This window comes from Colossoma macropomum, unplaced genomic scaffold, assembly GCF_904425465.1.
Source record: "Colossoma macropomum unplaced genomic scaffold, Colossoma_macropomum, whole genome shotgun sequence".
In the NCBI taxonomy this organism is placed as follows: domain Eukaryota; kingdom Metazoa; phylum Chordata; class Actinopteri; order Characiformes; family Serrasalmidae; genus Colossoma; species Colossoma macropomum.
In genome coordinates this window covers 3,138,727-3,166,333 of record NW_023494788.1, presented here as the reverse complement: position 1 = coordinate 3,166,333, position 27,607 = coordinate 3,138,727, and the positions used below count along the sequence as shown (strand labels likewise).

The window sequence follows — 27,607 nt, the reverse complement described above, 5'->3', positions numbered from 1 at the left end:
TACTAACAGTCATCTTTGTTTTAAAATAGTATAGTGATAACTATAATAGTGACAGTGAAAGTAGTAAAACTGTATTGGTGATAAAGATGGTAATAGTGATATCTACATGAATGACAGTGATAGTAATAGTCAAAGGTGCTTTAGACATATTAATAGTGATAACTATTTTTACGATAGTGAAAGTAGTAAAAACTGTAATCATGATCAAAGTGATAACTGCATTAGTGATGGCAACAGTGATAACTGTACTAGTGATAGCAATAGTGATAACTATAATAGTGATGGTGATAGTAATATTTAAAACTATTAGTGATAATTACAGTAATAGTGATTTCTGTATAAATGATACTGATAATAATAGTGATAACCATATTAGTGATAGTGATATTGATAACAGTGTTGATAATAAAAATACTAACAGTTATCTCAGTTTTAATAATAGTAATAGTAATAGCGATAACTATATTAGTGGTAGTGACAGTAGTAAAACTGTATTGGTGATAAAGATGATAATAGTGATATCTACATTAATGATAGTGATAGTAGTAGTCAAAGGTGCTTTAGACATAATAATAGTGATAATTATTTTTGTGACAGTGAAAGCAGTAAAACTGTAATAGTGATTATAACAGTGATAACTGTATTAGTGATAGCGACAGTGATAACTACTAGTAGTAATAGTGATAACTATAATAGTGATGGTGATAGTAATATTTAAAACTATTAGTGATAACTACAGTAATAGTGATATCTATATTACTGATAGTGACATTGATAACTGTGTTAGTAATAATTATACTAACAGTTATCTGTTTTAATAGTAGTAATAGTGATAACTAGAATATTGATAGTGACAGTAGCAAAACTGTATTGGTATTGTATTGGTGCTTTAAACATATTAATAGTGATAACCTTTTGTGATAGTGAAAGTAGTGAAAACTGTAATAGTGAGAATAACAGTGATAACTGTATTAGCGATAGCAATAGTGATAACTCTACTAGTGATAGTAATAGTTATAGTAATATTTAAAACTATTAGCCATAACTACAGTAGTAGTGATATTAGTATTAATGATACTTATAACAATAATGATAACTATATTATTGATAGTGATATTGATGCTATACTATCAGTGATATTGATACAATACAATCAGTTATCTCTCTTTTAATAATAGTAATAATGATAACTATATTAGTGACATATAATATTACTATACATATATTATAGCTCATATACAGAATGTAACACAAATACTGTTCTATTAACTTACAATTTGATGTTTAATGAACTTGATAGTTTTGAGACAGCCAGCTGATTTTATAGTTTTATATTTTTACAGTGAAACAATCTTAATTTTGCTTAATACATAATTCTCAGCCAGACTCATACATAGTTCTCAACCATCCTCCGAGTGCTTGCTGGTAAACAGATACAGTGTGTGTTTGGCTGTTTTGTCTGTTTGGGACTCGGCTGTTTGTGTCTGCTCAGTCCTCTGAGATGTGTGCATGCAAAGCAGAAAGAGCACAGACTGAAGAATGGGATCTTATGAAGAAACATGCAAAACACTCGCTCCCTCCTCCAGAGCAGTGAGGAATATTTCCATACAGAAACAGCTTTGTTTCCAGAGTTTAGACAGGCAATAGTTAAAAACCAAACCAGGCATGCTGCGGCGGACCTCAAAATACAGGACTTACCAGCTTTTCAGCCAACGTCTTCACAGGGATTCTTTTAAAGTAAACACAGGTTACTATGTGTTGACTAGTAAATCTGGAATAGAAAATATTCATAAACATGGAGTTTGAGTCATGAACGTGTCTCACAAAACAGGGTTTAAGCATAATTATGAAGAAAATGGTGAATATGATCCGGTGGTTTCCCGAAATAGTCACTCTTTACTCTTTTACAGTCCTGTTACACAGGTATCTATTCTAATAGATAGATAGACAGATAGATAGACAGATAGATAGATAGATAGATAGATAGATAGATAGATAGATAGATAGATTCAACAGTTCAACATTTATTAACTCTAAGTAAATCAGAATCATTTCATCAATCAATTAATTAATCAACCAATAGATAGTGAGATAGACAGATGGACAGGCAGACAGACAGACAGTTTTCTCAGTGATCTTGTTTGCAGTTGTATGTAGAGTGTGAGCTGATAAACTGTAAGCTGGTCATAGTTGATTTTATTGAGCGACACTGCAGCCTGGAGGCGAAACTGAGGCACTGTGCACAGAAACGTCCACTCACACATGAATGTGGTCGAACCTGATATGAGAGAGAGAGAGAGTGAGAGAGAGAGCGAGAGAGAGAGAGAGAGAGAGAGAGAGAGAGATGAAACAGCCCAAACATGTTACACAACCTCTTCTCTGAACTTTTCATTCTGAATTCTAGAAAGCTCACCTGCATGTGAGGCAAGTGGATTCAGATACGATCTCAGAATGTGAAGTTTAGGTTCCTCAGTCAGTTTTTTCCGTTTTTCAGTGAAACCGGTATTTACATGTGTCCGTCACAACTGACCACAAACTACAGGTCAGCAGCTCTGTCGCTTTTGTAAAAACAGTGAGAGGCGAGATCTGATCCATCTGCAAACATCACACATCCAAACACACATCTACTGATACGTCTACTGATCTACGGTCCACTGACAGGAAAAGCACCTACGATGAGTGTTAATATAAGAAATGAAATATGAAAATGTGGCCTGAAGGTTTTGTATAAATAAAAATAATGCGTGGCCACGACTTAGTAAGGCGCGGGAACAAGATAAATAAGTCGTGGCCTCGAGAGGGCGTGGGAACGAGATCCTAATGTGTGGCCTCGATTTAGTAAGACGTGGGAACGAGATCCTAATGCGTGGCTATGACTTAGTAAGGTGTGGGAACGAGATCCTAATGTGTGGCCACGACTTAGTAAGGCATGATCTAGTTTCCACGCCTTGCTAAGTCGTGGCCACGGCTTATTTACCTTGTTCCCATGCCTTAATAAGTTGTGGCCATGCATTAGGATCTCGTTCCCACGCCTTACTAAGGCGTGGCCACGCATTATTTTTATTTATATGGGATGTCACAAGCAGGGCTCCGTAGGTTTACAAGTAAATACACTGGAGTAAGAATTGGACTCTGTTGGGCTCAGACAGCTTGAGATGGAATTATATAGGCCAGCATATGTATGTAAAAAGTAATGTAATTACTATTTGAGTCATTTAGTTTGTGGTCTATCTAATGTAATTAGATACTTTTGTAATTACATACTTTTACGGTCAGGTAATCCTGTAAAACACTGTATAAGAGTCATATCTCTACTGACAAATCTTGTGAGAGAGCCATGGCTGAAGGCAGAAGCTGGAGCATCTTTTGGACTATATGCTTCTTTAAAATTGGAAATTATTCCAAAAAACACTTAAAAAAAGATGGTTCTCCAAGGGTTCTTTAGTAAAGGCAAAGGCTTTATTCATTACCATGAGTTCAATATAGAACCATTTCATGCTTAAATGGTCCTTTGCATAGTGATATGGTTCTTCAGATTGATGCAGAATGTGGTTATGGTTCTATATAGCACATATATATAAAGAGAGTCCTTCATATATATAAAAAGAGTCCTTCATATATATATAAAAAGAGTCCTTCTATTGTACAAGCTTGACATTGTAAACAATAGCAGAAGCCCTTTTGGTGCTACACAGAACCATTTTCAAAAATATTCTATATAGAACCATATACAACACATTCTCCATCAATCTGAAGAGTCATTTCACCATGGAAAGAACCATTCAAGCATGGAATTACCAGAGAACCCTTGAAGAACCATCTTGTCATGGTGAATTATTGACCATTTTGACCTGACTTCAACTACTTTTAATAAGGACTTCAAGACGTGAGGGCAAATATCATAGGGCTTAGAGCATTATAACATTACAGTAATGGCAAATAAATGCAGAGTAGGCTTTATATCAGGTAAAACAGCCCATAATTTTTAACCAAACAAAACAAATATGTGTATTTTTTATGCGATTGATCCAGTGCGATTGTCTCATTTTTACCAGAGGGGGCGCACTTGTACAAAACTTTGTACATACATAGGAGCAAGTGCCCTGCTGTGGATAAAAAAAGAGAAAATAAAAGAAAAAATTAAATAAATCTATAATTAAAGTAGACACATTTGTATACATGTGATTGTGTCCCTGTGAGAAGCTCAGTTTCATCTCAATTTCTCTAAATTCCTGTTCGAATTTTCCCGTTCCAACTTAAATGATACAGCTGTTACATTTCCAGTTCCATTTAAGGTAGAACGGGCAAACCCGAACAAGAAGCTGGTGAACAAGAAGCCAGTTTCAGCCTCGTTGATCCTAAGTTGTAAAATGTGAAGGCTACAGTTCCATCTTTAATTCACCATTTAAGGTGGAACGGAAAGTTTGAACAAGACGCTGTCGAACAGGAAGCCGCCCTCGTATGTAAACAGTAACGCTAGCGTTAGCCTGGGAAACAAATTAGCATACAACGCCCACAAGAGCGAAGTCTAGGAAGACGAAGACAAACCTCAAAACGACAACTAATGACATTTTTGAGCGGTTAGTTCACTAAACCCGAGATAAAAACTGACCAAATAAGAGTTTATTAAAGTTGAGATTAAAATTAGCCTCTTCTTCAGCCGTGTTTTTCTCCCCCGGCGCCCTACGCAACAGGTGCCTGGCCACGCCCATCGTTGGAATATTCATGAGATGTTAATGACTGGTCGCTAAGCAGCGAGCCAGAGGAAAGTCAGAAGGCAGCAGCAACTTTGAGTTGCAGTTGGCGGTGTAGCTGGACTGTCCAGTGGAGGTGTTTAACCTGCTGTTGTGTATAAAGTGGACACCTTTTGATATTTGATTGTTAAAAAAGCGAAAATAGCAAAATACAAATGTCGCCTTCGGTGTCCCCTCGCTTCTTCAGTGCGACAGAAGTAGCGAGGCACTGCAGTAAGGAGTCGTGCTGGGTGCTGAAGGGGACGCGGGTCTACGATGTGACCGAGTTCATCCGCATGCATCCCGGCGGGGAGGCGCTGATTTTACGCCGCTGCGGGAAGGACATCAGCCGGGAGCTGGAGGGACCTCCGCACCGCCACTCCGAGAACGCCAGGCGGTGGATGGAGCAGTACTACATCGGGGAACTAGACAAAAACAGCACAGATCACTACACAGAGGTAAGTTCTGTTTTTGAAATGCACTTAAAAATGAAGATTTGGACTTTTCTTAATACTTGGTTTGATTTTGAAAGCCCTTAAAACTCAAGCTCCGGAGCTGAGACTGGGCTGGTGGTCCACAGAGCGAAGTGTCTGCTCGAGATGAAGAAAAACTTTGGTCGTATCACCAAAACCTCTTATAGATATTATAAATAAAAACTTCATTTATCTTAATTTTTAGTCTTACTTTAAACATTTGTGCTCTCAAGGCAGCAGTAGCACCTGGCTGTCAGTAGAGGGGTGGAGCTGAGGGCGCTCACCTGGGACAGGTGAGGTGGGGAAGGCTCAGGTAGACAGGTGCACTGGAGAAAGAATGGGTTGTCACCGATTTTTTTTTTGCATAATTAAATGGTTAAGATGTAAACAAAGTCATTCAGAGTGGTTTGGTGTGAAATGCTCTGTTCCAGAGAAACTTACCGAGTCAGAATTGTTCACAGTGGTGGTGATAGGAACCAGACATCCACCTCTAAAAGCTCCCTCACTGAAAGTTATTACATAAAATGGTTATGAATATGCTGCCTGTTGCCTGAGACAATGTTTTTCAACAAGCTTTTGGCTTAAAATGTGTTGTTCATGGTGGAGGGGTATGTGCAAGGTGCTGTAAGGCAAAATAGAACCCATAAAAAACATCTTTTTTCAGATTGATCACTATTTTACCATCATCAGCATGACATATACATCTCAGAAGACTCGTGTAGGTTCACTGGTGCTTTTGGATAGGCTATATTTGAGTTGTAGTCATGGGGACCCCTGGTTCCTATCACCACCACTGTAAAGACATCTCTGTGTAGGTTTATCTATAGTAGACCATTTTGCGTTGGACCACTCTGAATGACTGTTTAAATTTCACCAACTGAGTTGTGCAGAAATTTTTAAAAATTGATGGAATTGGTTATATTTTCATACCATTAAGTTTCTTGGCTAAAAGCATTGAATCGCTTTAAAGACTACCAGAGTGCTCACCTGAATGGAAGGGAAGGTGCTAATTGCATACTTCAGTGTGTAGGTGGGAGAGAGAGTGTCAGACCGGTCTGGCTTGTCTGTCCCAGCTGAGACGTTTAGACAAAACCCACAAAATAATGGCTCTTTTAAAGCTTTCCATTGTGCTCTGCAGGCTTTTTCAGCACGCCCGTCCATTAGTTTGCTGTGGTTGTCCCTTGTCTGGCCTAGATGATATGATCACTGCAATGTGGTGGTGCGGTCAGTTGACATACTTTCTGGTGTTTGTGAGATATTGAATGCATTCTAGTGCTTCATTAAGGACTTTTTCCCTGTACAGAGCAGAAAACACACTGCTTCATTGACTTCTGCATCTGCCCATTGACTCCTATTGTAAGTGTGTTTCAACTCAACATGCTTTCTGTTCTTTTGTACGTATGGGGAAAATTAGTCTCTGTGGAAAATGACCGTATGCTGCGGTTGCAGTGGACAGACATTAAGTTAAAAACTACTAGTATTCCTTTAATGTTTGGTGTGGTCAGGTCATCTAGGCACCACGAAGCAGCGATAAGGCTAAAAATGCATGTATAGCTGGAACGTATTGGTGTGGAAGTGTGTGCAAATGTAAGTCGTGCGTATGTCGTGTGCTTTCACGAATGCAAAGTGGTCTCAAATCTGCTGCATTCTTTGTCGATCTGAGTTTGTTCATTGTTCTTCCTGAAGAAGCACCACCTTTGTTGAGCGCTTGCTCGTACAATATACTTTTGTGGACCCTATAACCCTCTGTGGCACGAGGCCTAACAGCGTGCATGCTGCTGGGCCTTAATTAAAGCGATAGTTCAGCGGAAAATCAAACCTACACACTTTTCCCCTGACCCCAAATGTAGTCAGTCAAGCATGGTGTCTGAGGTTTGCTTATTTAGTTTTATGCTGGAGCTACGAGGCTCATATAATAGAAGTCTTTGACACCCAATAAGATTTTGGATGCAGTTGACTTCCATTATGTGCTGTGGCCGCACGACAAATTTTTATTGTTATGGCAATATAAGTCTCCAAGATGACAGAAGGGTGCTGGAGTGATGTAGGCAGATTGGTGGGAGTTTGAACCGACAAGTGTGGAGAGTGAGCAACTTAGCCTTTAAACTTTCAAAACGAATATGTGAAAAATTTACACAGACATGGCCACTATTACAATAAACTTACATCACTATAAGGAGCTTTTTAAGGATATACATCATCGCTGTCCAAACAAAAACAAGTGGAACACTATGAAAATTTCATGATGAATGGGCCAAAATATAATATATATATATATATATATATATATATATATATATGTATTAGTTTATATATTAGTTTATATATAGTATATATATATATATAGTTTATAAAGGTAGTTCAAGGAAATCTGACTGTTTCTGGCTGTACAGTGCACAAAAAATTTTGCAGTTTTGATGTAAGTAGCTATTAATATTTTTATTTTGCACTATAGTGAATGGTACTTTTGTATTTACAGCATTTTGACAGATGCTCTTATCCAGAGCGACTTATAATTTGGTCATTTTTACACAGGTAGGCGAAGATCTTGCCCAAGGACTCTCATTGGTATAGTGTGGGGGGCTTGCCCATGCGAGGGATTGAACCCCAGTCTACAGTGCAGAAGGCAGAAGTTTTACCCACTACACTACACCAACCACATTTGCTTAACTGCTTCAAATCCCAGGCTTCTAACTTATACTACATTAACTAATTAAGTAATAAAACTTTGGGCATGGCGGTTGGCCCTGGTCATTTAAGGGGTTAAAGGAGAGGTTAGATTTGTGCTTAAAAGAGTCACCCTATAGCACACGATTTTAATCAAAATTTATTCACATTTACAGCATTTGGCAGGCGCTCTTATCCAGAGCGACTTACAATTTGATTATTTTACACAGGTAGGCGAATGTAGTGTTAGGAGTCTTGCCCAAGGACTCTTATTGGTATAGTGTAGAGTGATTACCCAGCCAGGGACCGAACCCCAGTCTACAGCGTAGATGGCAGAGGTGTTACCCACTACTTCTCATATAACTGATGACTGATTACTGCTGTATTCAAACATAACATTTTATGTGGGTATAATGCAGCCTTACTGTTATCTACATCAGCCTCGCAGCTCCAGAGCAAAACTAAAGAACTTCAGACACTGAATCTGTCTTGGCTGATCTGCTACATTTGGGGTAAGCGGATACACTGTGTATATTTTCTGCTGAACTGTCACCCTGACATTTTATCTCTGTTTATATGCATCATAAAGTTCTGTATATGCAGAGATAAAATTTCTGGCCTTGACTCCACGGCCATTCTTCTCGTCTAGTCATATCTGTGTTTGGCGATGATTAACTCACACATTGTTTTATCCGTTTTTTTAGAACATCAGATTAACAAGGCTGAAGTTGGCATCCCGTTCGCCGGCTTCTAGTTCTTAAAATTTATTAGAATGCTACTCAGATGAGTTGCACAAGCTCTGCGTGTTCAGTCTTGCTCTTTAACCTGCTTTACCATGTGTCCTCAATCACACTGGATATCAAGTGTGACAACATGCTGTGCAGATTAATTTGAGATATTGCTCCGTTGACTGCTGTGCTGCAGCGGAGGTTTCGATCAGTGAGGTATTGACTGCTACAGCAGATCATAAGTATCCAGACACCCCCTCTCAAGGCTGAGTTCAGCTGCTTTAAGATGCACCCATTCCCTTGGACTGCAGTGCAAACTGGAGATATTCTCAAATTGCAGAAGTGTGCAGTAAAAATTTGGTGGGCTCTGCCCTTTTATGGAGATACAAATCACAAATAAGTGTTCATGATATGTATCAATATTTCATTGATTTCATTCAAGTTGAAATGGACAAAATGCACCAGCGAAACATTGATGACAATAAACTATTTAAAAAGGAACAGGAGGAAAAATCAAACAATGAATAAAATAAGATGATGTCATAAGGGGCTGACAGCCAATCAGCTCCTTGTTACTATGCAGTTTACTATACTACACTATACTGTACTTTATACAACAGTTAGTTCCGGCCACGCAAGCTGATTGGTTGAGGAGCGTTCTAACCGTGCTGTTATTTCACCATAACATCATGTTTTTTTCACAGACACTGTATCACTCCCTTAAGACGTCGTTGCTAAGCAACGACTTTGGCAGCTGTAGGAGACGCTCAAGCCATTTGAACGTTTTTACTTCTTACTTTGCCCGAAACAGAAAATGGACACTTTTAAGATCACATTTGACCGACAGCCGATTTGGTCCGACTCTGAAGATGAGACGACACTAAATTCCCAAACTGTCATCACCACTGAGCAGCTTTTCAGTCGGCAGCTGTGACAGAGGAACAGCTAAACAACGTGGAATCAGCCAGAAATGATCTGAATACCATTCGCCAAACTAAATGGGCTGTAAGATGCTTTACAGACTGGCTGGAACAAAACAACATTAATACTGATCTGGCAAAAACTGATGAAACTGAGCTAAACTTGATATTGCGGCAGTTTTATGGTTTAGTCCGATTTGGTCAGACTCTGAAGATCAGACTACACGCTTGGCGAATGGTATTGGGTTAATTTCTGGATGATTCCAGGTTGTTTAGCTGTTCTTCTGTCACAGCTGCCGACTGAAAAGCTGCTCAGTGGTGATGACAGTTTGGAATTTAGTGTAAGGAGCTGGAGAACGAACTGCCGGCTGTGCAGCGAGTTCATTACTCTGACGCAGCAACAAGCTGCTTGTTAAGGAACTAGAATTTGGCGGAAGGAACTGAGAACATTAAAACATATTAAACGCCGCGTTCACGGCCCCAGTTTATTTATCATGGCTGTGGTGTTATTCCGTGATAACACACTCCCTCTCATGTCCTATCGCTTAAGTACTGTACTCTTATTGTTATTGTTTACAGACTCTCTGTAATGGGTCTAAATCCCATTTTTATGGTCCATGCAGTTGTTCAGTGAACAGAAGGACAGTAGCTTCTCACCAGCTTCATCTTCATCTGATTTAGCTGCTGTCATATCTGATGGTTGTTTATGTGCTGAAGATCTGGGAACAGCACTGTTTTTCTGAAGCAGCAGATATTCAGCTCATGTACACTGTGTACTGGAAAAACACTAGATATTACACTCTGGCTAACTGGACACAGTGGCAAAAAGGCAAGGCTGTTTTTAGGCTTAAAGGGGAATTCCACCAACTTTTCAGAATTTTTGCATAAGATTTGGCTTATAACATCTTCAATGTACCTCTCCACCCTGAATGATTTATGTTTTGTTTTTTTTTGTTTTTTTCCCCAATTTTCTCCCCAATTTAGTCGTCTCCAATTCCACCCACTAGTTAGGACTCCCCCAATCACACAATACCACCAGTGCTAGGAGGGCGAAGGCTTCCTCCAAGACCTGTGAAGCACCACCGCATCTTTTCGTACTGCTGCTCAGCCAAAGGCGCTCGAAGGAAAGTGACAAACGGCAGTTCTGTTATGTCAGCTAACAGGCGTCTGCGCTGAATGGCATTGCGTTGAGTGATGAAGGAAGGAGGGGGGCCATCCTACCCACCCAGAGATATCGAGGCCAATTGTGCTCTCTTGGACAAATGAATTTATGTTTGATTTCTACATTTATGGCATTTGGCAGACGCTCTTATCCAGAGCGACTTACAATTTGATTTACACAGTTAGACGAAAGAAGTGTTAGGAGTCTTGCCCAAGGACTCTTATTGGTACAGTAGAGGGTACTTGGCTAGGTGGGGGATTGGAGCCCAGTCCACAACGTAGAAAGAAGGGGTGTTACCCACTACACTACACCATATCAACCATAAACAATGCTTATGTTTATGTATGAAAATATGTTTTAGGCCAAAACCTTCTCAAAACAACCATAAAACAATGGTTCAGGCATCAGGCAGTGAATTCATAACCATTTCATGTAGTAACTTTCTGTGAGGGAGCTTTTACAGGCATTAAACTCATCAGAAGTCTGGTTCCTATCACCATCACTGTGAACAGTTCTGACTTTCTGTAGAATTAAACATTTGAGACAAGTCACTCTGAATGAATTTGTTTACATCTTAACTGTTTAATTATGCAGAAATTTTTAAAAAATTAGTGGAATTCCACTTTGAGCTGTTAATTCAGGCCCTTTTAGTTTCAAAGTCCTGCCAAACACGAAACACAGCTGTTTGGGTTCAGTAGAGGGATTTAAAGTCTGAGAACGTTTTCCTCTTCGGTATAAACTCTGTCAAACATGAGCTGTGTGTGAATTTGCGTCTGCGCAGATCTTTAAAATGATGACTGTATAGTAAAATGGGAAAACACTCATAACTTTCATTTATGTTAATGTAACAAGTTTGTATTCCAAGTAATTGCAGCTCACACAGTGTAAAGAGCAGCTGGTCTTATCAAACGGTTCAAAATAAATAAACCTGAACATTTTATTAGGTTTTGGTGTGATGACAATATGAAACAGTCATCATGTGAACAGATGCATAACAACAGCAAATATACGAGGCAGAAAGCCAAACACACATAAAAAGAGTAACCGCCGGTGTCTTTGATGAAGGAAGATGGACTCGCTGATGTGAACACGCCTGTTCTGGGGTTTGCTGGAGCGAGGATGACAGTGCAGTCATCCACACAGCTGACTAGTCGTAGGGGTTGTTTCTGTATGATTGGAATGAAAACCTGCAGCCACTCCAGCATTTTGTGGATTGGTGATGGCTGAGAAGGAAAGAGAGTAGGCCTGGGTGAAATGGCAAAAAACAATGATGATAATTCAGACTGGAGCAGACATACTGCACAACATGTGGCGCTCCACATTTAAAAACTGCTATCAAAAACTATCAATAAAGTCATTTTTATTCAACATTTCATAAACTAACTGCAGTAAATTCAATTATACAGGGCTAATTATTCTCTCTGTAATGAAATATAACTAGTTGCCGTTGTTTAGCATTCTTTAAGTACTGATAGTATTGGTGATATGCTAAGAAAGACATATTGTGATATAATTCATCATGATAATTATTATTTATTACTGTACATACACACATATATCTGTCGGGGTGAATTACATCACAATATGCCTTTCTAAGCATATCACCAATACCATCAGTACTGAAAGAACACTAAACAACTGCTACTGTTTTGATGTTATCCCTGTAGTTACTGAATATATATGTATATGTATATATATATATATATATATATATATATATACATATATATGTGTGTGTGTGTGTGTGTGTGCGTGTGTGTGTGTATGGATAGAAATATAGATTTACATTTCATGACAAACTGGCAAATAAAATGAACCAAAGTGATAAATTCTTGCCAGATGAACATACATTAAGCCCTTAATGACCAGGGCTCGCCAGTGGGCACAGAGTTTTATAATACACGTCTATAACCTATAAATAGCTCAACCAGTTTGCACTGAAGTCCCTGTAGTTACTGAGTAGTAAGCCTGAGTGTGTAATAAGCCTGGGATTATAAGGGGTTAACGTTAAAAACGTTTTTCTTCTCCTATAAAGCTTCGGTTTCGGAGTGAATGAGGTTTTAATCTGACTGCGATAAAATAGACATAATTATACATATTTACACCATAACTATTCGCATTGATTTGCTACAATAAGACGATATAATCAAACTTCAGCAATCTAGCTCGACAGATTATTACAAGATCATCGCTCGATTGATTTTGAGATGCTTTGAAGTCTAAGGTTGATACCAGTTTCCCACTGCTCCCTGATAGCAAGAGGATAGAGGTCCACTGTTGGCCTGCTGACCCCAGAGCTGGCGGTCCACTGGCGTTTTGCTCAGTGTTTTATTTTCCCTTCTGTCCTTTCTTTAGTTACGCTTTGTAGATTAGTTTTGTTAAATAATTTTAATCTAGCACAGTGTCAGCAACATTTTCTGTAAAATCATTCTACGTCATTTTACGCCGAGTCATTATTTTCTTTCAGTTGTTTGTAATATTTTATTTTAAGTTTATTTTATAAATAAAAGGCTAATCTGTTTGGGGAAGATTAAAAGATAGGTAGAGCTTGTATGCAGGACAGTAATCTGGGTGCTCCGAGGGTGGACCAGCAGTGGCAAACAGTCAGCAGGGTGCCGACCTCATCAAGCCAGCGGACCGTTATATGCTTGCTCAGTCATGGCTAACAGGTGCTGTCTGATTCTGCACGTTAGCTTTGGCCGCTGTGAGTTATCCCGTTTACGAGCGCACGAGTTTGGCGGGAGTGTTTGTGGAATGACAAAAGCACCGTAATGCATTTTACAGAGCAGCGTATATTGTGTCTTTGACCTTGCCGAGCTGTTAATATGAGTTACCCTGTAACTGCAGCTGGCATGGAGGCCCTAGCATAGCCTTGCGTCTCTGATGGTGCGGAAAGGTCAAAGGTTGAACGCTTGCCTCACGTGTAGCACGTTCTCAGTTACACCTTTGTTTGCTCTTCTCAGTCGTTCCTCTCAGGCTGTATACCTGGATGACTCTAAACAGCACTCGCACACGCACCGTCACAGAGTCAACGGAGCTAATGACCGCGTCGGGGAGTGTCACACTGACGTGTAGGTGTGTTACCCCTTTAGTTTGTTTTTCATTCATGCAGTTTCAGTGGGAATAAATGAGGCCCGTGGTGTCAGCTGATAAAAGCACAACTGAGATTGCGCAAATCCGGCCCCTTTTTTCGGCCTGGACCGCACGGTGCTCAGAAAATTCAAGTTACCAAACGTGGTGGCGTCCCAGCGGTCAGTGAACCTTTATAACACTCATGAGCTCATGGCTTTGACCCTAGAGGGATGACTACTCCCAGCGTAACCCTTTGATGTAAACACTGTTTTGACTGGTCAGCGTAAGCTGCTGTGGGTAAATCAATATGATTGTAGAAGACACTGTAATGTTACTCACTCTAAAACACATTAATGCATGTATAGTACAATATTAAATATGACATCAGCAAACACTGACCCTGCTTATTCTCCATTCTCATAAAAAAAGGAAATATTTTTTAGTATTTTTTTTCCAAATGGAATGTCTTCAAAAACAACCGATGTCTGACTGTATCTCTCTCTCTGAATGATCAGGGTCTTAAAGATTAGCAGGGCAACATTCACATGGTGGTGACTCTTGCTAAAGATATGGCTCAATTATATGAGGGATTATAATAAAAACAGATGTTTAATTGCATTATAAAAACTGTATAAGCCAATTTAGATTAGTTTCCAGAATGATCTACACAGCGTATGACGAGGGCTATGATTCTCAGTTTCTGATTAAATGTAGGGAGGTCACTGGAACTAGAACTGATGACACAAGGTCTATGACCATAACTGTGCCAAAAGTTTATTTTTATTCTTTATTTATTTATTATTTTGTATTTATCTGAAAGCCTTCAGCACTTGTGAAATGAGGGTAGCAAAAAAAAAACTAAATGCAGACAATTTTTCCTTTAAAATAAAATTAAAATGGACAAAAGTGCACATAGGTAAAAACAGTACTAGCAGCCACTGTAAAGCCTGAATTTTAAAATTTACCCAATTTTATACATAATAGTACGTTATACAGTGTGTATCCCATAAGCAAGGTTTAACATGTGGTTTGAGGTAGTCATGGGTGCTATGGCCAAACATGTATATCATACTATAATTACAATTTCTTTATATATATTGTCTTATACATATATTTTCAAATGAAACCATTTTTAGATGCTTAAGTAAACCTATTTTCATAGGTTTACAGTGGTCTGTTATTCTGGGTCCTTTTACTTTTTAATAAGAAGCATGTTTAACAAACAAATTAAGTCTCAAATATTTTTATTCTGTGAAATAGTCAAAAAAACTGAACAATATATAGATATTTCTAGGTCAGTATTGCTTTCTAGCACTAGCCCCTCAGGCCTGGCAATAATAGTGCTAAATGTTGTTTCATGGGCGGCACGGTGGCGCAGTGGGTAGCGCTGTCGCCTCACAGCAAGAAGGGCCTGGGTTCGATTCCCGGCCAGGCGACCAGGGTCCTTTCTGTGTGGAGTTTGCCTGTTCTCCTCGTGTCTGCGTGGGTTTCCTCCGGGTACTCCGGTTTCCTCCCACAGTCCAAAAACATGCAGTCAGGCTGATTGGACACACTAAATTGCCCCTAGGTGTGAGTGTGTGAATGTGTATGTCTGTCTGTCTGCCCTGCGATGGACTGGCGACCTGTCCAGGGTGTATCCTGCCTTCCGCCCAATGACAGCTGGGATAGGCTCCAGCACCCCACCGCGACCCAGAAGGATAAGCGGTTTAGATGATGGATGGATGGATGTTGTTTCATGTCTTGATGTCTTCAAGGTTGAAGTTCGGCAGCTTTTTTTCAAAATTTCCCATTCCATTTCAAATGGAGCAGAAGTTACATGCGGCTCTTTTACTGTCCTGTTGTGGCTCCACAGCAGAATTAGATTCGTAGGTAAAAATAAAATAATCCTCCTTTACAGTAAAATAAAGCTCTGCTGATCGTTCAACACAGTTTTAACAGTAAATGGTCTTAAACACTGGAGTTAATGTAGAACTGCTAATTCACCCTTTAACTCTGAAGATTGGCTGCTGGTCACCATAGCAACACAAACAGCAATCTGGCCTAGCTAGTAGCTAATGAAAAGACAAAGAGAAAGATTTAAGACGGACATAGATAATTTGGAGACGAATGGACTTATTCACGTTTATAATCACTCCAGCTGGTTTCCTGATACGTTTAATCTGCAACGAGAAACTGATAAACACTAAAAAGTCACAAAGCTGAAGTCAGCTTATTGTTCACCTGCATCTCGTTTGAATTTTTCCGTTCCACCTTAAGTGATGCAACAGTCAGCTACATAGGTAGCTACATTCTGGCGCCTCAGGCACCATTTAAGGTGGAACGGGAAAATTCTTGCAAGAAGCTGGCGAGCGGCAAGTGAGACTACAGCTTCGCCAATTTTTAGTGTTTGACAGCTACAAGAAACTGTTCCACTTTTGAGGAAAAGTTTCCTGCTGGAGATGTGAGAAAAGCTGCTATAGCCGAGCTAAAGCTTAAAGCAGAGCAAAGTAAGTCTGAATTTTCGTTTGTATATTTTTTAGCCTGTACTAGGACATTAACACACACTGAGAATGTTTACAGCCAAGATGGTGAAACGTTACTTCAATAAAATGGACATAAAATGTTGTGGCTCCCAAGGTGCTTAGATTTTTGTCGAAACTTGATAAAATGTCTTCTTAACGTTTGGGTGGCCGACCCCTGGGCTAAGGTTAACCCCCAAAATGACTGGCCATTCCCTTTTGTCCACTGCCTCAAAAACAAAGTGACTACTTCATATGAACCGGTCTAGACGGCGGGAGGTGATTAAGGCTCTGCTATGTTTTCATTTTCATTTGACTGAAACATCCCTGACTCAGGCGTTTAGCCATGTAACTGTTTGCATGTTGCGTTATCTGCGCTTATTTGTGGCATGTTGGTGTAGCGGTTATGACAAGACTCATACCTGAGGATTTCCAGACGCACCAGATGAACCGGTATACTGGTTCCCAGTCCTAGTTTGAGGCATGTGAGTGATGATGAGGTATAAAATGTGCACAGCGCTATCTGCTGGGGGTATCCATTACTTAGATTTGTTAGCTATAGCCTTGTAGCACTAGTGCAGAACTAAAGAAGCAAACTTTAGACAGCAAACAAAAGCCGATTGACTGCATTTTGGGGGAAAACTGTGCACATTTTATATTTCTCTGAACAGCTCCTTTACATGCCACCCATGGCGAGGCTGTGGTTGGGTCAGACTCTGCACTGGGCAGCATACAGTCCTGCAGTGGTCCGCTGACAGCCGTCAGAGAAGAATGCACGAGGGCAGGAGCTGGCAGCTTCCCATCTCTGGAATTCCTCCTCTGCGTGGATATGAATCTCATTCCTCCTTCAATAACCTTTTTGTTTTTCCATCCCCCATCCCTGGATGAGCATGCCAACCTTCCCCCGAGAGCTGCTGGACAACGAAGCAGCTGGCCAGCCACATCTTTAAGAACTTTATCTCCAAGTCAGAATCCCAAGTCCGATCATAAAGGTCCCTGCAATCTTTATCTGCCCCGTGGCTGAAGATTATCAGTTGACGAGGAGCTGCTGTGATGTACAAGCTACAGCTATGAGGCTTCCATATCAGACTTATATTGCTGGATCCTGTAATAGTGATATAACTTGGAATATATTCAGAAAACAAAACGTGGTTTTGTCTGCAGTATTATTATTATTAAAGGCACTAAAAATGGAATCGTCCTCACTTTTTTAGAAGACAAGACGTTGATGTAAACGTACTGTAAATACTGGTGAAGTTTTAAGTTGTTCAGTCCACAGAGGGAAATTAAGCTGCAAAAACAGCCCACTTTAACTTGTTGTAATGTCATGAAAAACACTGCAGTTGCACGGATCGCCTATTCAGCCTACAACAGTTCGGTGCGCCCCATTCATTTTGAAGTTATAAGGAGTGTTTCAGTCCAGACTGCTTTTTAATTGAGGCATAATACAGGGGCAGCCAATGAGAACAGAGATAATTTACATATATCAGCCTGAAAGGCAAAGTAACAAAACGCTGTTGTCGGAAGAAAACCTCGTATCTCTATTTTTGTCGTTTTTCAGTTTTTCACATAATTTGAAAATACCTGTTCCCTTTATATTGTATGTAAATATCATGATGAATGGACTAAAAGAAATGACCCAAAATGACTTGGAAGTCTGGTTCCATTGACTTACATTAAAAGTAAAGTAGTTTTTTTCCCTCTCCTGTAAAGTTGTCGTTTTGGAGATACAAGGTTTTCTTCCGACAACAGCAAAAAGCAGCCTGTTCAATTATAAGGGATACATTAAGGTTGAAAAATGTCATGATAGATTAATTATGACTGATTTTGGTGCATAAACTCACATAAATGTTACAAATAAAAATGCACTAAAAATGTGGGATAAATGCCCTTCAACTAAAATGATGTACATTTGTTTAGTAATCTATATATTATTATTATATATCTATGTACTGTGCAGTGCTGTAGTAAACCCAGAGCCAGTACTAACTTCTTAGATGCTCATTTGCATATTGCAGCCTTCTGTGATAGCATCACTAATATTGCAGTAACAATTAACAAACGCTTGTGTGGATGCTGTTTACACTCTCGTGTTGATATGGTGACGAGGACCTGCTGCTGTAGCTTCTCTATTCTCAGTCCTCTCTGCCTGGTCCCTACAGGCCCCTGCCATACTGCTCTACTGCTGGCTGCGATAGCCCTTAGAGAGATAGAGAAGGAGAGACAGAGAAAGAGAGAGAGAGGAAACAAGGGAGATAAAAAGGGTTGGGACTGACTGCTTTAGCAGAAATGGTGATCAGAGGGGACGGCCATGGCGTGGCCCAAGCTCTGATTAATTACTACGCACCACAAACACAGCCGTTGAGCTCACCGCCACCCTCAGGGGGAAACGGAGCGTCGCTTGCCGGCTAATTGCATCAAGCTACTGCGTCCCTCAGAGATAGAGGTGGTCTGGGAACACAAAACAAGAACCAGGGATTTGGGTTCTTCATATTTGTCTCAAATAATGTTATAAGAGTTTGTATAACTGTGCAGTTTCATTGAAAAGCATTGTACCTGTGCTGTTATTAGGGATGTGCGAAGGTGCTCGAGTACTAGTAGTGGAGCACTGAAAGCGCTAGCTGGGTTCCCGCTTCATCACAGCACGACAGAGAAAATATAGAGGCTAGCAATTCAGTGAAATGATGCTGTAAAACTTCACAGTTTTGCTCATATTTGTGAGTAAGTGTTTGTCATACCGTGCCACTCCGAAACACGAGTGCCTGAACATGCCAGGGACGTGTTTTAAGGATGTGACTGAGAGATTATCATTGCTAACTGGGCTAACTAGTCTAGCTGATGTTAGCTGGGTTAGCTGGGTCAGAAACAGTGGTAATATATTTCTCTGACAAACTAACATGTTGGCACATCGTCCACTGAGGAGAAAAGACCTCATAGACGACGAGTCCTCATCAGCGTCCAGCGTTAGCAACCGGGTAGCTGTAGTTTGAGCTCATCTGAAGAGGCAGCCTCCGTTACTTATCCAACACAAAGACTACTGATCTCCCTCAGCTGCTTTTGAATGTAATCCATGCTTTTTCTCTGTGTGCCGCTTCTCATTGAACTACAATATGTATTTAAAATGTTTGCCTTTTTCTTTGCTTTGCAACTGTTTTTTGTTGGCTGCTAACAAGTTGATCTAGCTACAGGGCGCTAGCTACATTAGCTCACCCTAAGTGGTTACTTAAAGGAAAGTCTGCTCACTTGACGGCCATCTTAGCAACACCACCAGGCAGTTATTTCCGGTCACACAAGACCAGCCTCCTGTCTCTTTGAAAGGGGAGAGACTTACAAAGCTAAAACTGAAGGCCGAATTACTGTTTCAGAAACATATTGGTGATCACTGGTAAAATCGGACAAAAACGGCACAAATAGTTTGTAGTGTTTGGCTCAAATTACACACAAAAAAGTGTTCTTCAGGTTGTTCTGGTGCAGATCTCCACAATTTAGGTGGGCTTTTACTGCTTGGGGCTTCACCAGCGAGCTGATTGGTTCTTTTTATTGAATGGCTGGACTTTCCCCTCATGAACAAACGCCATGTTGAGGGTTATGAGCTTTCCCATTCATTTTCCAACCAGTGACCGTCTCCTCCTTTATAACTTCTCTCCTTCAGGTACCAGCTAACTTGCTAGCTAGGCACACTGTAGTAGCCAAAAAATTGTTTGGTTGGAGCCAAAATAAAAAAAATGTTGAAATTTTGGGACAATGGCACTAAGTTACAGGATATAAGCCTATATATTTAATCATTAGCATGTATTTGTGTTTGTGGCATGATTGCTGCACTGCTCTCACCACCATAACTATCACCGCTAACCACTCGTGGACTGAAGAGCTCTATTTTAGACCACTATATAAGAGCTATATTTTAGACCACTATATAAGAGCTGTATTTTAGACCACTATGTAAGAGCTATATTTTAGACCACTTGGCACCTCCCTGCAGAGCTTTTCTCTTTTTACTGCAAGCTTTCTCCTCACCACCTTTACGCTTTCTGTATTAAACTAGCCTAATTCTCCAGCAATGGAGATGGCGCTGAAAAAATCTTGCTTTGAATGTACCTTAATCAGATTCAAATTGTGTTGATGTGGAACCACCGTACACGTTTCAGTCATTTCAAAGCAACACTATTTCAGTGTAGGAAATGAGTGATATTGCTTGATATTGTGCGTTGTGTATGTTAAAAGTACATAATTCAGTTTTATTGAATTATATGAAATCCTCAGTTAATCAAAACACCCACAGAAGGTCATCTGGAACTGTGATTGGTCAACATGTTCCCATTAAAAACACTGTGATTGGTCAGAGACCCTTTTGCTCACCAAGGCCCTCTGCAAAATCAATATTGCAAAGGCCAATACCGTGATAACAGTTAACAAACAATATATCGTGCAGCCCTAGTCTCTGTGGAGGATGCGGTTCTGGATCAGAGCCTGAGCAACAGACAGAGGAGACTGTATCAGTGTTAATGGTTCAGTTTAGTCTCCTGCTGAGCCTCTACAGGCTACACTCTGATCACGCTGTGCCTCTGTCTCACTGAGCTGCTAATGCCGGGAGATGCAGCTGTAGATATGAACCTCAGGCTCAGCTTTGAAAGTCACTACTGAGGCTTTTTTTTCACTGCGGCTTTTCTCAGGAAACACCGCCACTCTGAGCTGTAGAGCAACTTCACAGTTTTTTTTTACATCTCGGGTCACAGGAAATGGTCTATTTCACTGCCTGTAACTGTGTTCTTTGAAAACAATATTGCTCTGTAAGGCTTCTTTAACACATGGATTTTGTTTTTGATTGAGTCCAGGGGCCGTATTACAGAAAGTCTGAAATCTTACCTGTTTAGACACCATAAATTTAGGACAGAAGCTGTTACAGAACAACAGTTCTTAACTTCATAATCTTATCATTAACTCCAGATAAGAAAACCTTATTACACACACATCCTAACTCGACTGAATTTCCTAAATTCTGTTCTAACTTTAAGATAAACCCCACAGGTGTCTTAACTTCTGTTTTAACCGTCTGTTTCTATTGTTGTATTGTCAGGCAGCCAGCAGAGTTCACTAGAACAGACATAATGACGTTACGTTTATCTACATCGAAAATGGTGCTTTGACTTATGAGTTTTTTTCTAACAGATGATAAACTCGTCAGGTGAAATATTACAGTGATGGTGGTGAATAATGAGACAGAGCTGAACGTGTGTGTTTATTAGGAAGAATAACTTCAGCGTGCTCGGCTAAAACACTTGGGAAACTGAAACTGAAACTGTGGAGCAGTGACGCTGATAAACAGCACGAAGCAGTTACAGTAACAGTAGCTATAGTTAGCTGTCTGGCTAACTAAGTTGATTAATTTGATTACGTGTTTACGTTTCAGCTGTGCGCATATGGCCAGTTGCTAGGTAACAGACATGACAGTTGATTGTCGACTTTGATTGAGCAGGTTAAGATTTCCTAACTTGAGATAAGATGCTGTAAGAAAAGATTCCTAAATCAAGATAAGATTCACTTCTGTAATATGAATTTGTGAAAAATCCTAACTAGACCTTTCAGATCTTGAGTTAAGACAAAAAGACAGGACGTCTCTATAATGCAGCCCCTGGTGTACAGTGGATACATTGTGGTTAAAACTTTTCTCATATTTCAGTTTGGAAACCTTATCTATAGTGCAGTGTGCAAGTCATTGTACAGTGACACAGTTTGTGTTGTTGTGGCTCTGCACTCCACAACACTGAGTTACGGTTCAACAAAAAATAATACATATACACAAATGCCCACTTACCCCAGATGTAGTTAATCAGCCAAGACATGTTTGGTGTCCAAATTTTGCTTTGTTAGTTGAGTACTGGAGCTACAAGGCTAACAAAAGCTGGAAGTCAATAGTCACCCAAATCATTTCTGTAAATACCCGCCCAGGATGTTTTTAACCACATCAACGTCCTCATTGAGGTGACACAGACTTGTTGATGTGGTGTAGGACAGTGTTTCTCAACCCTAGTCCTGGAGGCCCACTGCTCTGCACATTTTCATGCCTTTCCTGCTTTAACACAACCATTTTAACTCAATAACGAGCTGTTAGTGAGCTGAATAGTTGAATCAGGTGTGTTAGGAGTAGGGAAAACACCAAAAAGTGCCTGGCAGTGGGCCTCCAGGAGCAGTGAGAAACACTGGGTTAGAACGCAGTACGACTTACTGTGAACTGTCGTTTCAATTTAAACCTGACCTAATTTTTGATTTTGAACTGAAGATATATGTTTTTAAATATATATATTTAAATATTTATACAGAGGAGTTGGAATTTGACGCAACACCTGTTGTCTACAGTTGCTGCCTGCTACGTGAAAAAGTTTCATTCACTTTTACAGCTCACACGATTTTAGTGTGTTGAGAGAAACTTCGCGAATGTATTTACAGAAAAGATTTGGGTGACTATTGGCTTTTAGTGTTTGTTAGCAATGGTAGCCTCGTAGCTGCTGTGCTAAACTAAAGAAGCATAATTTGCACACCAAACATGTCATGATTGGTCGACTAGATCTGGGGAAGAGGTAAAATTGAGTGAATTTGATTTTTTTGCCAAACCATTCCTTCAAAGAATTCAGAATGCTTTCATTTGAAGGAATTTATATTGGGGATTATTTTTGGTGAATATACTAAAAGATCTAACTCACCAGTTCTGTTCTTGAGGTTCAACAGTGGTTGTATCTTGTGGTTATAATGGGGTTTTCTGCGTATGATCGTTTTCACACATCTACGCAGACATCCTGGGTAGCTTTCTTTGTCTGTTCAACAGTTGTTCTTTCTTATTGAATGTACTGCTGGGTTGTTTGCTATTGCTGATCTCACCAGTATGTATTGTCTGCTTTACTGACACCGACGCGTCTTTGGTCCTGTCAGACAACAGCGGCAGACCTGCTTGTCGGCTCACTTGTACATAAATTAATAACATCAAATTGGCCTAAAAGCCCTACACACATCTGGCCAGCTGTGTAGTGTAGTGTTTTTCCTGCTCTAATGCAATATAATAAATAACTAATGAGTTCAATTTGGTGTTTTTAAGCAGAGAAAACATTACATAGTGCAACACTGCGGCCTTCCAGGACAACCCTACCTAGCTTAGTATCCCACGGTCAAGGTTTAAAAGCCCTCATATTAGAAAACCACACTTTTTTGAAATTAGTTTGATGTAATATGTAACACTGTTATAGTTTACATCACTCTGCAGTCCATATATGAAAACCAAGCTGCAAAATCAGCCTGTTTTAAACTCATTGTTGTGATGTCACACAAAGCATCGCATTTATGTCAACCTCTTTAGCCTACAGCCATTAAGCTCCACCCACTCATGCTGAAGTTATAAGGAGTGTTTCATCCCAGAGTGCTTTTTTTAGTGAGCCGCAATACAGGGCAGCCATTAGAACAGACGTCATATACATATATCATTGTTAAAGGCACAGTAACAAAAACAGCCTGATTAATTCTAAGAGCTTCAGAAGGCAATCCTAGGACTGTTTTTGATAAATAAACCCACACAAACATCCTAAGTAGACCTAAAGTACGAGAAAAATGCCACTTTTAACCACTTAAATGGCCAGGAACCACAGCTGCAGGTGAGACATATGCAGTGCCTCCAAGTAATATTCAACCCCCTGCAGATTTTGCAAATTCAACAAGTTGCAAATGAGTTAGAGCCCTCAAACTTTGAACAAGAGTAGTATTTATTGACAGATGCCTAAATATTACAAACAAAAAATATAAGTTGCTCAATTAAATTATAATACATTTTAAACATAAAAATTAGGATCACTTATTATTTAAACCCTAGGTTTAATATTTTGTGGAATAACCCTTGTTTGCAATTACATCTATTAATCGTTTTTTATAAGACCTGATCAAGCCGGCACAGGTCTCTGGAGTAATCTTGGCCCACTCCATGCAGATCTTCTCTAAGTTGTCTAGGTTCTTTGGGCATCTCTTGTGGATTTTGATCTTGAGCTTCTTCCACAAGTTTTCAATTGGGTTAAGGTCAGGAGACTGACTAGGCTCCTGCCCTGTGACTGCCCGTGTGCTTAGGGTCGTTGTCCTGTTGGAAGATGAAATGACGACCCATCTTAAAATCCTTGATGGAGGAGCGGAAGTCTTTGGCCAGAATCTCCAGGTAGGCTGTGCTATCCATCTTCCCGTGGATGCGGACCAGATGGCCAGGCCCCTTGGCTGAGAAGCAACCCCACAGCATGATGCTGCCACCACCATGCTTGACTGTAGGGTGGTATTCTTGGGGTCGTATGCAGTGCCATGCTCTCGCCAAACACCCCGGGTGTGGTTGGCACCAAAGACCTCAATCTTGGTCTCATCAGACCAGAGAACCTTGAACCAGTCTGCCTCAGAGTCCTCCCAGTGATCATGAGCAAACTTTAGACGGGCCTTGACATGACACTTTGAAAGTAAAGGTACCTCACGGGCTCACCTGGAACGGAGACCATTGCAGTGGAAAACGTTACTTATGGAATTTATTGAAACCGATGTCCCCATCGCCATGAGATCTTCCCGGAGCTCCCTCTTTGTTGTCCTTGGGTCAGCCTTGACCCTTGGGACAAGCCTGGCCTCGGCACGGGAGGAAACTTCCAGGCCAAGGAAGGTTAACAGTAGTTCCATAAGCCTTCCACTTCCGAATGGTGCTCCCAACGGTGGAGACGGGTAGGCCCAACTCCTTGGAAATGGTTTTGTACCCCTTGCCAGCCTTGTGACCCTCCACGATTTTGTCTCTGATGGCCTTGGAATGCTCCTTAGTCTTCCCCACGTTGACCATGTATGAGTGCTGTTCACTTTATTGGGGAGGGGCTTTTATAGTGAGAAAAAGCAGGAAAAAACAGATAATTAATCCAAGCATGTGAAGCTCATTGTTCTTAATACCTACAGAATTCTGGTGGTTTGAGGGGTTGAATAATAATTGACCCTCTGGTAAACTTTGCAAAATTTAAAAAAATTAATAAACAGAGGAATCACATTGTTTTTTGCTGCAGTGCACTTCACATGTCCAGGTCGATCTACAGTCCAAATTTCACAATGCTAAGTTAACTCCAAATGTGTAAACCTGCAAAATCTGCAGGGGGTTGAATAGTACTCGGAGGCACTGTACTTAGGATTTTTTTCATGTAGTGAATGAATAAATTATAGAGTTAGAGTAAAGGCCTTTGGCCTCTTGTGGAAGAGATACTCTAGCAGCTGGAAACTCTAACCAAACTATGAATCGCACGCTGCTCCAAACCGTTCCAGAATGGCTTGTGCATGTTTTCTGTTTGTGAGAACGTAAGGTGAACAAAGTTTAATCAAGTATTCTCATGTACACACACACACACACACACACACACGCACACACAGACAGACACACACACAGACAGACACACACACACACACACACACAGACACACACACAGACGCACACACACAGACACACACACACACACACACACACACACACACACACACAGATGCACACACACACACACACACAGTCAGACACACACACACACACATACACACATACACACACACACACACACACAGACACACAGACACACACACACATACACACACACACACACACAGGCACACACACACACAGACACACACACAAACACCCACACACACACAGACAGACAGACAGACACACACACACACAGACAGACACACACACACACACACACACACACACACTATTTATCAGTATGTTGCATCTACCTGTATTTTACTTACTCATTATGACAGCTAAAGAGATCTTGCAGGGCTGTTGTTTATGCCATGCTGGAATTTAAAGCCTTTCCTCAGGTGCTGATGGAGTGATGAAACTGCAGTTACGCAGAACATTCTGAATAGCTGGTTTAAGCCGGCAGAGCTTTGTTAGCTTTACTTTGTCTAGACTCCGCCCACCGCCTGTGGGGTGAAGCTGAATCAACATTTAGAACAAACTGAGGGAAAACTTAAAACTTGAGAATTTTTAATGGTCATAATCTCTTTTATCTTTATCATTTGTAGTGTTTGTCCATAAAAACAATAATTTTAGCTGCTTAATGACACTGAATAAGTAACCTATGATGCTGCACAATCCAAATGTGATCCTTTAACCAGCTGCCTTATTGTTCATCTGTTATTCTTGAGACTTATTAACTAGTAACTACTATGAGTTACTCAGTAGCCACGTTTACATGCAGCCTGATAATCTGTGAATGATCTGAATAATTGCTCAGTCTGAATAGAATACATCCATGTTAACACCTCAAAGAGAATAGACTAGTCCGATTGAGGCCATTCAGAGTACAATCTCTATCCGATTGAACGAGGTGGGTAATCCTGTAAATAATCCGTTAAATAGAAGAATAATATCTGTATAAACACCAGTATCTGATTACATTCCCTATCGGAAAGTTTAAGCACATTCTGATCATGTTCGTCATGTCATAGTGAAAGTTTATACCGTTCAACATGGCGGAGCAGAAACTGGTCTGCAGAGGAGACGACGTTTATGCTCTGATCTTTAAAAGACGACGGTGGGACGGACGTCCAGCTTATGTGTCTCAGAACACGACGTCTTCCTCTCGGCCTTCTTTAATAAGGACATGTGAAGGACGTTTTCCTGAGTCTGACATCATTTTAACGTAATTAAAACACAAGCACTGCTCACTGCTGCTCATCTCACTCTGACTGGACTCACGTGATGCTGGTTGTCATGGTAACATCTACACTAAGTGGTTCTCTATGCATGCGTGTAATTTTGGATCGGATTACTTGTAGTGAGCATGTAGACAAAGATTTTCCATCAGATTGTTGAGTAGAGTGAGAATAAACACCTCAGTCTTAATGTATAATCTGAATTTATTCAGTCGGATTGGCAAAAATCTTTGAATGTAAACACAGACACTGTCTACTACGACATATTCAATGTCTGCTATAAATTATTCAGTAACTACTAATGTATAAATAGTGAGTAATTATGAAAGGGATTACAGTGTGAACACGCATGCATTTCCCAGGGGTTTAAAAGGTTAATGATATTAAGTCTTTGTCCTCATTTGACTCCAAGAGGACTTTCACCTCCTTATAAACACTTAAAACACGTCACAACACGCTTCGGGCCAAAAAATGGCCCAGAGAGATTCTTGTTTCAGAAGACATGCGTCTGTTTATTCATTGTGAAGACTTTTCTTAGTCTGTGTTGTGTAATTTATACAATTTCATTATTACATGTATAGAAATGGACTACAGTACATCACATAGCTGATGACAGTAGCAGCAGCTATCTTGAAGTCTATGTTTGTCTATACTGT

At 40.2% G+C, this 27,607-nt stretch overlaps 1 protein-coding gene across 1 annotated transcript in view; it reads left to right on the top strand.

The window, feature by feature from the left end:
• Positions 1 to 4,766: 4,766 nt before the first annotated feature.
• Positions 4,767 to 27,607, top strand: part of fa2h (fatty acid 2-hydroxylase) — a 58,138-nt gene continuing 35,297 nt past the window's right edge. The window contains exon 1 of the mRNA XM_036568057.1: positions 4,767 to 5,191. Within this exon, the coding sequence (XP_036423950.1) occupies positions 4,910 to 5,191 (282 nt within the window). The 5' untranslated portion in view covers positions 4,767 to 4,909. The remainder of the gene's footprint in view (positions 5,192 to 27,607) is intronic.